Raw genomic sequence first — 12421 nt, 5'->3', positions numbered from 1 at the left:
ATAAAATAATAAAAAAGAATTTTACAAAATATTTAATAAATAATAAATTGTTCAATTAAAAAAATTAGTAAAATAAAATAAAAAATTGAAAATAAAAATAGAATAATTAAAAAAGCTTAAAAATAAAAATGGCAAAAAATAAAATGAAAAAATAAAATAAAAAATCAAAATAAAATGAAAAAAGAAAAAAAAAACTCGCGATCAGGTCAGGTTGCTTCACGGGCTGCGCACAGATCTTAAATGGGTTCACGCGGATCCTAAGACTGGCTGAAACGACATCGTTTGGTGCAGGCATAAAAGTTAAATCTCTCAGCCTTTCTTCAAAAGCCTTTGGTTCTTTTTTTCTAGCCTAAAACTCATTTTGCTTTCTCTTTAAAAAACCCCAAAATAAGCCATTAGAAATTGGGTAACTTGCCGGTTTCCAAAAAATGTTGTTGAAATTCTATAAAAAAATTCAAACTCCACAAAAAAATTCAACCGAAATTTTTAAACCTTCAAATCAAAAACCCAATTTTTCTAGATTTTCTCATATTTTTTCAAAATTTTCCAAAAATTCAAACTTAAAACCTAGAAACTTCAAACTCTCAAACTTGCATCTCAGAATCTTTAAACCCAGAATCTTTTAAATTTAGAAATTCGAAACCTAAAAACTTTAAACCCATAATGTTTCCTCCAAAAATCCACTCACACCATTCTCTGTGATCCTGTGTCCAATTTATAGCCTGCCTTAATAAAGATTTTAGGGTTCGAATAAAATTAATCCAGGCTTGAATTTTGATATTAGATTCTACTCGAATATAACCAATCCATGCTTGAATCTTGGGATTGGATTCTATCCAACGTAATTTAGGCTTATGTTTGGCAAGTCTAATTGATTTGATTCAGTTTTGAATTAAAAACCTTTTGACTATTCAGTTTTGAATTAAAAACCTTTTGACTATGTAGATTGATTGCTTGATTCAATGTAGATTAAGAAAAAAATAATATAATAATAATAATAAAAGTAAACAGATGACTCGTTCACAGATGGGTGTCTATAAAGATCATCATATATAATTTTAACTAAAATTATTTAAGTTTATTCTATTTTAAATAATTATACATTTTTTATTTCATTACTTGAATTTTTTTTATATATCTTATTTATGGTTATATTATGGAATGACATATTTTACTTTTATAACTTTTGATAAAATAATAACTTTTGATAAAATAGTAACATATTATATACTAAGTGAAAATTTTTAAATTATTAATTTGGCCCCCTTAATTTGAAATCTTGAATCCACCGTTGTCTATGTGGTACCCTTTATAAGCTTTTTTTTGTCCTTTTTTACTTTTCAAATTCTTTGTATTATTTTTTTATTTTTTATAAGGTATATTTTAAGAGAATAAAAGGTCAATTTAGATGTTTATATGTCACTCTCTTTTAATTTTTTTATCTTTCTTTTTTTTTAACTAAGTAAATTTTATAAGAAAAAATTGATGAATAAAAGTAAAAAAAAATACAACATTTTCAACCTAAACATAGAATATTCATCTAATATACTATAATCAAACTATTTTTTTAATCGTGTACCTTGCTCATAAATATACACAATATAGTCATATCTTTTATATGCTAACCTAGAGTCATGTGCATTGTAATTAAATACATGCAAGTGATAAATTTATTAAGTTGTAATTTTGTAGCATAAATAAATAATTTTTTATTTTTTAAATTTAACAAATGATGCATGTGAGTAGTTATGATTTAATATATTTATTAATGAAAAAATTTACTTACATTGATATAAAAAGTCTATATTTAATGCACTGTCAGTATATATATTTTATACACTGTCAGTGAACCAAATGATGATAACTCATTAATGAGGTGAATCATATGATAAAACTTCATTAATGAATATGTTTTTTTAAAAATTTTAATTTGTGTATATTTATTTTAAAGTTTAATATTTACTCATAAATGAAGTGTCATCATCTGATTTACTAACGATGTATATATAAAATCTATACAATGATAATGTATCAAATACAAACTCTAATGTAAATCTTACATCTATGATTGAGTGTTGATTGCATCCTTAAAAATCACTAAAAACTTATTTGGATGTCATGTTGATTGTATAATTGGAGCGATTAATTGTGTTGTAACATCTTTTCTTCACACAAAAATTGGTCTAGTAAGGTAATGAGCATCAGCTTTGTTTTTTTTTTTTTCCCCTTACCTTTTGCATTATATCAATACCACACTATATAAAAAGAATCCCTTAAGGATTCTAATGATAAAATGTGTATTTTTTTTAAACATTTTGCTTTGTTTGTTCACATTTGGTTTCTATTTTGTTTTGTGCTTTAAAAGTTCATAGGTAGCTTAAATTTTTTTTATACATGCATTTTTCAAAGTTTCTTTTGGGCTTTGTTTAAAAGAGACGAATGCTAGCACCAAACATTGAATTGTATGTGTTTTGAGTTTTTTTTTTTTTTTTTAGGTTTTTTTTAATGTGTTTTTTAGTCAATTTTTTGGGTTATTTTTGTTCTTTAATTGGTTATGGGTTTTGTTTTGTTTTTTTTTTTTTTTTTTTGGAGAATTTTGGTGTTATAGACTTTAATTTCATTTGATAGTGATGAATTGTTGAATGGGATTTGGGTTTTTTTTATTTTTTGTTTTAGTTTTTTTTGTTATTGAACAAAATTTTTTCAACATAATATTTTTTTATGGATTCCATTCAGGTGTTAACAAAGCCCAAAAGAATTTCAAAAATAGAAAACCAACTGTTATGAGGTTTGCATATTGATGTTATTTAGATTTATGGGTCATCTGGATTTAGAGGTTGCATGTGTGTTTTGTTGTGAGGTTTGTATGTTGATTTTTTTCTCAAACATTTGTCTAAAATATTTGTTGCATATTGTATGGATGATAGTCCATTGGGTTTTTTTTTTTTTTTTTAGATTGGCTTGTGGTTTTTGTATGTTTACTTTTTTTTTTTTGTGTAAGTATTGTTAAATGTTGTTTTGAATTTTGTTGAAAGTTTGTTGGTAGTGTAAATATGTACCATTTTGATCTGAATTTTAATTATTTTAGTTATTTATGCTAATTCAGTCAATTTGATATTTTTATGATATTTAAGTTACTTATTATCACTTTTTTTGAATTGCGTGTGTTTGTATTCACTTTCTAATTGGTGTTTGTAATGTACTGTGCTTTTGTTTGTTGGTCTAGGATTTTGATCCAGTGTAATCATTGGCTCGATTAGTTATGTATTTGCTTTTATGGCTTGGATTTTGGTTTCAGTTTTTAGATCTATGAACCTAATTTTTATCATGTTTTTTTGCTTGATGTAATTAGTACATTTGGAAATGCTAGGTTGCTTTGTACAAGATTGAAATAGGACAAAAAGAATATTGCCAAGTATCCTAGGTACCTGCAATGCTTTACGTTTGCTTTTGCCCAATCTTGCCAAATACTATATATGTTAAAATTAATTTTGATACATTTTATTTATGCAAAATCATGATTTCTTGACTAATCTTTTAAAAATAATAGATTGAAATGATACATTATGCTTTACTACATACTTTGATAAAGATTGGCAAGTTTGGGAATGCTTTAATGATAGAATAGGTGTAAGTCATTTTTGGTTATTGACATGTGATTTAATTTACTATGAGCTAAAATTCATTTTAATCTACTAATTCTATCATCTTTTTGTTTGATAAGATTTTTTATTATACTGGTTTGAGTTGTGATTTTAGTGAGCTAAGATGGCAAAGAAGAATAATCCTTTAAATTTTATGGATGTGTCAATAGATGCTGATTTTGTTGAAAAGATGATTTTGAGGTATTGTAATGAATGACATGTGATAGACAACAAGAGTTCACATTTTTTTATATTGTTGTTCATCTTTTTGTTTTTGTTTTGAATTACCATACATTCGGTTTTCGTTTATATTATCTTTTTGCATGTATTTATCAATTTTTTTTTATTTTTCAGCTTTTTCCCGATATTGCTCTCAAGACTACTAAAAATTTTAAAGCCCTTTGTACAGGTGATTAAATAAAACTTGTTCTAATATTTCTATTCCCTATTTTATTATGTTTTCCTTTTATAAAAATTTACCTATATGTTTTCACTCTAGCAAATTTATTATCATGAAATTAGTGGGATTTGTTTGGTTTTTGTTTTGTTTTGATCTGTTTGTAATTTTTTTGTTTTCTTTGATATGTTTTATTTTCAATTCAATGTATTTTTATATGATTTATTTCAGATTAAATGGTTATGGTTGTGTTATGAGATTTTATTACGTGAAGAACATAAATTGTCACAGCATGTTTATTTTTAATAGAAGCAAGTAGTGTATTATTGTGAGGTTCTTGCTTTGGATTGCAAATTGCTTATTTAAGATGTTATTTTTAATAGAAGTATGTGGCATATAGATATTGTATATCTGATATTGTTTCAGATTAGTAATTAAAAATTACAACATATTAGTGATACCTAACATTAAAAATAAGTCCAATGTTTGTATATGAAAAGGTTACCTATATAAGTCCCTCAATTGTAGTGGGATTGACAAGAATGTATGCATTGCTATAGTCTATCTATAAGTGTGCAAATAGATCTAGAACTATTTTGGTTAATAACAAGAGCAAATTATACCATAGATGACTTTTCTTTTTCTATGAAATTTAGGCATCTCCATCTAAGAAATTAAATTCACGTTTTAGGTATGGTTCCATTTGTGATTGGTTTAAAAATAGCTAGTTCCATTACTTACCTTGTTGCTCGGTATGGTGTGACAACACTGTAGCCAACTTTTGGCACAATTGGCCGAACTGGTATAATAAGCATATCAAAAAGCTTGGTAATATCACTCCATAGAAGACATCCCCTTTTAAGTTAAAGTAGTATCCAACCACCACTTTCTGCTCTAAGGGTAAATTTTTAATAACTTTTATATTCTATCTTTTTAATAGAATAAGCTTGGTTTATTCTATAGAAATGCTGAAGATTGTGAGGTTGTTCTAAATTCCATTAGAGAAAAAGATTCAGATGATTATTCTCTTTGATAATCCATTCTCAATTGACATCACAAAGCTTACAGTTGGTTATTTTGAAGATGTTAACAAATAGGTGTTATTTCATAAACTTGTGACTAAACTATAATTACCTAAGTCATGATTACTATGAATTCATTGTTTTTTTAATTGATTGAACTGCAATATTATATTTTTACTTAGAGAGAACTTTAATATAATGTAATCTTAAAGTCTGATTATTCTAAAATCAAGTTGCTCATGTGCTTGAATTAAAAAGTGTTAAGGTGATTCCTTTCAAACTAAATTACACTGTGGACTTTATTCAAAGTATCCTAAATTTCATCATGGATGTTGACATGTTAGCCCATTTTGATGAACGATAATGCTCTGCGAAAGATGATGATTATGAAGTTCAAGATCAATGGCCTATTAAGTTATGTCGTGCACGTGTAATTTCAACTGTAAATTATATGCTAGTTAAGATCAATGAATCCATATACCTTTTAAACACATTTTTTTATGAGCTATTGGAAGACACAAACTTTTTTTACTTTTAATTTTGAGCTTCAAAACATGGAGATTTAGAACAAAGATAAATAAGAACTACCTCGACAAATTCTATAAAAAGGTCACCATTTTTCATGGAGTTATTTCTATTTATTCATTATTTGAAAGTATGTCCACAAGCACAAAGAGCTTAGGTAAAGTTAATTTAAAAGGTAAAAGAAAGTTTTGCTGTTGACGCATTCATTGATAATGTAACTGATTGAGAGCAAGTTTACATGAAAAATCTTATAGGTTTACCTATCATTGTTGTTCCATTTAGGTTCAAGAACACATCTAATCCACCATTGAATTGTACTCTATGAAAAACCATTATCAGCACTAGTATTTATGCTCTTATTAACCATGATCACATAGTAAGCCCCCAATTTCATGGCTTTTATCCACTTTTTTTGTCATGTTAATGTTGGTTGTAATGTCTAGTAGATGATATAATGTAATTGTTATCATTAAAAATTGAACTATTTTGTGTTTTTCAATGCAGGCATTGACATTAGTAATGGCTTACCAATTTGTCATAAATCACCATAAATAGGGCCCTTTAATCGATGATTTTGAACCAAATGACACAAATCCTAAATCTCTTGCAATTCACATCATGTTGAGCTTTAGTGATTAAATTCTCAAACCATCTCTAATTATGTTCCAACTATGTTCAAAATTAGTTCTCCTGTTGGTTATTCAATGCTTCACAACTACAAGGATTGTTTCAAGTATTATTGCATTTAAGTTTAAGGTGAATTTTGATTTTGATTGTTTGTTAGTATTTAGATTAGTTATTGGCTTCTCTTTTAGTGTTGTTTTAATCTAAGGTGAGCTCTTTTAAGGATGATTTCTTATCTTTTCAGCCCTGCGTCTGATTGCTTTAATGTTTTAACTGGTCTTTGAGTCCATTTTGTAATTTATCTTATCTACCAAGCTAGCTTCTATTTGTTACTATTTATGAGACTCAATGTTGTTGATATTGTCATTGGAACAAATTCATAATAGTTTAAACAAGATGTAATTCTCTTATAATTAAGCATCCATGTTTAACAGTTGAAAATTCAACAAATTCTTTTATAACTAGATTGTCTATCATTGAAATCACATAGAACAAAGCTCTTAACAACATTTGATAAGGAGCATCAATTGGTAAAGAACTTTTTTTTTTGGTACTTTGTATAGTTTTGGTGGGTTATTTTGTGAGAATAATCCCAACCAAAAAAAAAAATTTTAAAGGTTCATGAGAATTTGGATTTCCCATTTGTTGTTAGACCCCACCGTGAGTTTCATTTTGTTTTTGAATGTAAGTTTCATAAAGAAAGCTTTTGAATGTATGTTCATGTCATTATTGCATATATTACTTTATACATATACTATTTTCTGCCTAGTTTTACAATTGCTTTAAGAAAACTTTTAGCTTTCTCTCAAAGTATTACTTTATGTTTATTGCATATATTACTCTAACTTTTAACTTAATCAAATATTAATTCAATAATATATTATAAATTAATATAAAAAACCAGGCAAAGCTAAGCTCCGATTACCAATTTTATATTATAAAGATAACAATATCCTTATAATTTAATTTTTTTTCTTTTTATTTTTTCATTTTAATTTTTTATTTACAAATTATGAAATACATTAATTTATTTAATGTAATAAAATTTTATTAATTTTTCATTACTATTTTTATTACTTTTAAATTATTTATTAACAAAATTATTATTTTATTTAAAAATAATTTATTAGTTTTTAATAATTTATTCATTTTGTAAATGTTAAATAATTTAAATTTTTATTAAATAAAATTTTTGTTCTAATATCTTTAATAATCATTTTTTTCACTAAATTCATCTCATTACAATCGTTACTTTTACACCAAGACACGTATCCAAGTATTGATGATCTTTTACATCGAAAGACATACTCAACTATTGATTTTAATATCCTCAGTACAATAATTAATTTCACAACTACAATAACTACTCTCATCTTTGTTATTATTTTTAATCTCACCAAAATTAATCTCACATTCCATCTCATCTTCATCATTTTTTTTAGAGTTAATAGCACCTTTAGTCTCTAAACTTTAACTCAAATTTTATTTTGGTCACTAAACTTTAAAAAGTTCTAATCAGATCCTTAATCACCCAAAATTATTTTATTTTGGCCCTTTCATTTATAAAACCATCTAAATTGATGACAATTACCAACTAGCACCACGTGATGACATCAACTATAATCTCACATGATAAATGAGAGACCAAAATAGAGTTTTCTTAAAGTTTTTGACCAAAAATAAAACTATCTCAAAATTTTTATAAATTTTATACATTTTTTATAAAATATTAAATTAAAAATTATATTTTTATATTTTTGTTGTAATATAATTTATTAGTTATATTTTTGTTTTTAACAAAAAATATTTTTTAAAAAATTAAAATTAATTTAAAAATTCAAATTATTTTTTAAAAACTTCAATATCATTTTTTAAAAAATTTGTTTTCTATTAAAAATATTATTTTACTCATAAATCATAATAAAAAATTATTTTCTACCCATAAAATATAAAATTTTTAAAATATTAAATATATGTTATTTTCCTTTTTCAAATGTATTTTATAAAAAATAATAAAGGAAAGGATAAAAATAATTCAAAAAAATTAATTTTTATATATTTCAAATATATTTTATAAAATATTATAATTTAAAATATTTTTAAATTTTTATTATGATATGATTTATCAATAAAATAACATTTTTAATAGAAAATAAATTTTTAAAAAATTAAATGTATGTTGAAAATTTCAAAATAATTTTCTTAACATTACATAACATTTTAAAAAATTAAATAAAAATTTTTATATCGGTTTAAAAAATTAAATAAAAATTCTATATTATATTAAAATATTATGTAAAAATTTTCAAATCATTTTTAAAAATAGATTATTAAGTTATTTAAAAATATAAAAACTTTATATTCATATAAAACAAAAAACATAATTTAAAACATTTTTATTTTTTCTTTTTTATAAAATGTATTTTGCAAAATATATTTAAAAAGAAAAAAATAAATGATATTTTATATTTTAAAAATAAAATTTTTTGGATAGAAAGTAATATATTTTATTGTGACTAATAAGTAAAATAATTTTTTAATACTTTTTTTGTTTTTAAAATGTATTGAATTTTTTTAAAAAAAAGAACTTGAAATTTTTAACTTAATTTTAAGTTTTGAATTTTTTTTTAAAACAAAAATCTATCTAATAAGTTATATTATAACAAAAAAAAAAAGCAACTATAAATATAAATATAAATATAATATTTTACAGCACATGTATGAAATATATAAAATTTTAAAATAATTTCATCTTTAATCTTTTATCTATCATGTAATATGCTAGCTGATATCATCACATTATACCAACTAACATTTGCTGTCAATTATCAGAAAAATCAAAATAAGACAATGTTAGATAATTAAGGATATGATTAAAACTTTTTAAAGTTGATGGACCAAAATAGAATCGAGTCAAAGTTTAAAAAGTAGGGATGACTATCCAAATGATTTAAATATAATAGAAATTGAGTTAAAGTAGTTCATAACCAATTAAATATCAATTTGATTAAGATTTATTATGTTTGATTATCAAAAACTCCACAATAAGCCAGTTATTGTCTACGCAATAATTTTATACAGAATAAGACACGAATAATACCACATATATTTATTTTATACATGACAATTGCACACATGCATCAAAAGCTATGATGGAAGCTTGCACACAGACGTGACTGCACACCAATAAGATTTCCAACTTATTTTCACGTATGCACATAACTTTATACCATGCATCAGCCTAATATTCACCGGCAACAACAGAACCTGCGTTTTAACATACCATAGTTTTGGTAGCAGTGCAACACTCAAATGTCTTAAGTGCAAGATGCTGTACTGGCAAACATGCATAAAAAGCACATAAAATATATGTTTCAAATTTTCCTCTCAAATTTTACTCTCAGGTCAAGTATCCTCCACATTCATACAAGCATTGCAATTGCATTCACATCTAAACAGTTTAAAATGAAATAGTACTGCATCAAATTTGCAAAAGATGACCATAAATCTTCCTGATCACCTACAGCTTGCAAGAATATTCAGTAGCGGTACTTAGTAGAGTAATCTTTTGGAGCAATTACCAGACCACGACCCTTCCTTGCTCCACGGTACACAGTCTCAACAATGTCTATAAACTCCTGCTTGTCCTTCAGAGCCCAGTTAATCTTGTTGTTATTTCCAGTGCCAAGGTCAATCATAATGTGTTTGTTTCTGAAGAAGAACATGACCGTGGATGGATCGTACAGCTCATACATTGTGTTAAAATCAGGCACTTCTGTTATGTCCACAAGATAAATCACGGCAAAATTTTTTATCGTTTCAGCAACCGAAGCAAGCACCTCATCCATCTGAAAAACATAAATCAATTAACTAATTGCCCATTAAGCACAACAACAACAGCACACTTTTCTTTCCAGAGGAAGGAAAAGCAAGTCAATACTAAAGCATTCATTTCATATTGAATAAATAAAGATAGAAAATGAAGTTTACTGATATGCGGGAGTCTATAGAAACAAAGAAAAAAAGGTAAAGTTCCTATCAAAAAACTATTAAAGTCCATCCACATGCATACACACGCCCAAAGGTAACGACCCAGTTATTAGCAAGACAAAACCCTTTCTCTATTATGTCAATAAGCACAACCTAAAAAACCATTTGGAGCCATTGTGGAACAGCTTCCATGTATAACTCTCATCCAATTAAGGTAACAAGTTCCGTCCTTAAGGACTTGACCAGAGGGCATAAACCAAATTAGTAGAAAGCTGGAATGTTACTAGAAAGTGCAACAGAACTTACTGACTACTTCATTGTCATTCAATTTAAGTGAAAAAGTGGAAATTATAGAATGGTAATTGACACAATGCTTCAGAATATAAAACAGTAAGTCATTGTTGAAAGCTCTTCATCTTTCCCTTTTGCTCGCTTGGAGAAGATTCCAACTTCCTACTAAGCTAAACCATTGGGCTCAATAAGAAGATGACGGTAAAACAGTCAGACCTTCTCTAAAGCTCTATCTCTCTTTCCTTTTTGCTCACTTGGAGAAGATTCTAACTTCCTAATCAGCTAAACCCAATCTCAGCAGAAGATGACAATTGAAAAATACAAGACATGTTCCTATTGAAACACTAAATGATGATACTATCAGTTTTGGTTTTATGTCCAAATATTTTAAATTTGAATCACAATAACTAAGAATTAATTCATTCATAAAATAGTTCACGTCGCATTGAAATTTATGAGTAATTTCATGAGGGATCAAAACTGGGAAAGAATGACGGATAAGTAACTTAATAGATATCTCACATTCTACTTAGAAAAAAACTTAAAAAGAAACTAACTTACTGGCCACCTACAGACAAGTTCACCAAACAGGGGCAGGAGACATATCGTTAAGAACCAAGATTAGGGTATTTGCATTAGCAGGAGGAGAGCTAAGTGAGGAGCACTTATCAAGTAGCTCCTAACCAAGTGATCATTGTGACCAATGCATGCTTCAAAGAAAGCAAGAAAGGGTGCTCGCTATCAGCTCAAGGGATTGAAGACTAGGCTCAGGGCAGGGCTCTTGTTGAAAAATTGCCAAAGAAGGTCTACAAGGGTAAATTAAGGCATTTGAAGGAAACCAGCCTAATATTACTAGTATAGTAGAAAGACCTATAGAAGCTGTGAAAGTCTCGATTTTTACAGTATCGAAAATGATTAGCTGCTTATTATGAGATAGAAATAATCAATGTTCTAACAGAGATTCTTAATCAATCATGCTCTCTGCCAAATTTGATTAAAAATTTCAAATTCTAGTGATGAAACCTGAAATTAATATTATGAACAAGAAAAGCCATGAAGGGCAAGAAATTACCCTGGTCAAAGTAAAATTCAGAACAAAAGCGATGAAGAGAGAGAGAGAGAGAGAGAGAGAGAGAGAGAGAGAGAGAGGAGAAGGCTGTGGTGTGGGGTGTACGTGTACCTGCATGCAGGTTTCATCCCAGTCGTGGCCAAATCGGATGACGACGAGACGCTCTTCCTCGGCCAGGATGGCCTGATCTACAGCCCATCCTGAGTGCAGGTGTGGTAGCAAATACGACATCTTTGGATCACCTTTTTGCTCTCTAAAGTTTGTCTCAAATCCCTAATTTGTAAACCGGACATTTTGAAATTTCAGTAAATACGCAATGCGTCGGCCATACGCAACGCCACGTGATATTGCTACCATAGAATTTTTTGGCCAATCATAGCTACCATATTGATTATTGGATAAATTTCATCCAAGTACTTGATTTTTAGCCTTATTCAGTTCCAAACTACCAATTTTAGATTTGAACATTCCGCCTCATAATAACAATTACATAATAAAATTTGGACAATTACATAAACACCCAAATAACAAAAACTTATAAGAGTTCATTTTTAATTAAAAAAAAAATACTCTACCGGTAAAATCTAAAAATTATTTTGTCAATATCCCTTTCAAAATTTAGCCTTCTAATCACCTGCTTGGATCCTCTTGTTCTTTCATTCATAGCCAAATCCAAAGTGCATGATTTTGTTTAATAAGTTTAGCTTACAAATTTCTTTCATCACTTTACTTAGATTGTCAAAGTAATAATCTTTTGCTGCAATTGCTAATTCATAGTTTATTTCTTATTTCTTCCTTCTTAATTTCTTAAAGCTTATAGAATAAATTATCTCCAAAACAAAACAAAATTATTACAAAA

At 26.9% G+C, this 12421-nt stretch overlaps 1 protein-coding gene across 1 annotated transcript; it reads right to left on the bottom strand.

Moving 5' to 3' along the window:
• Positions 1-9558: 9558 nt before the first annotated feature.
• Positions 9559-11846, bottom strand: LOC111294303 (thioredoxin-like protein YLS8). The gene is made up of 2 exons (XM_022887569.2): positions 11674-11846; positions 9559-10060 (listed from the first exon to the last, which is right to left on the bottom strand). The coding sequence occupies exons 1-2, from the start codon at positions 11791-11793 to the stop codon at positions 9752-9754; spliced, it is 429 nt and encodes a 142-aa protein (XP_022743304.1). The 5' UTR covers positions 11794-11846; the 3' UTR covers positions 9559-9751.
• Positions 11847-12421: the final 575 nt, after the last annotated feature.

The sequence above is a fragment of the Durio zibethinus genome, chromosome 16, assembly GCF_047325235.1.
Source record: "Durio zibethinus cultivar Kanyao isolate XHJ-2024 chromosome 16, ASM4732523v1, whole genome shotgun sequence".
Taxonomy (NCBI): domain Eukaryota; kingdom Viridiplantae; phylum Streptophyta; class Magnoliopsida; order Malvales; family Malvaceae; genus Durio; species Durio zibethinus.
The sequence above is the reverse complement of the archived record's forward strand: the minus strand, read 5'-3'. Positions and strand labels throughout refer to the sequence as shown.

Coding starts and splice junctions, on each gene's coding strand:
- LOC111294303 (XM_022887569.2), bottom strand. CDS start 11,793: ATGTCGTATTTGCTACCACACCTGCACTCAGGATGGGCTGTAGATCAG. Junction 10,061..11,673: donor GGGATGAAACCTGCATGCAG/GTACACGTACAC, acceptor TATGTTTTTCAG/ATGGATGAGGTGCTTGCTTC.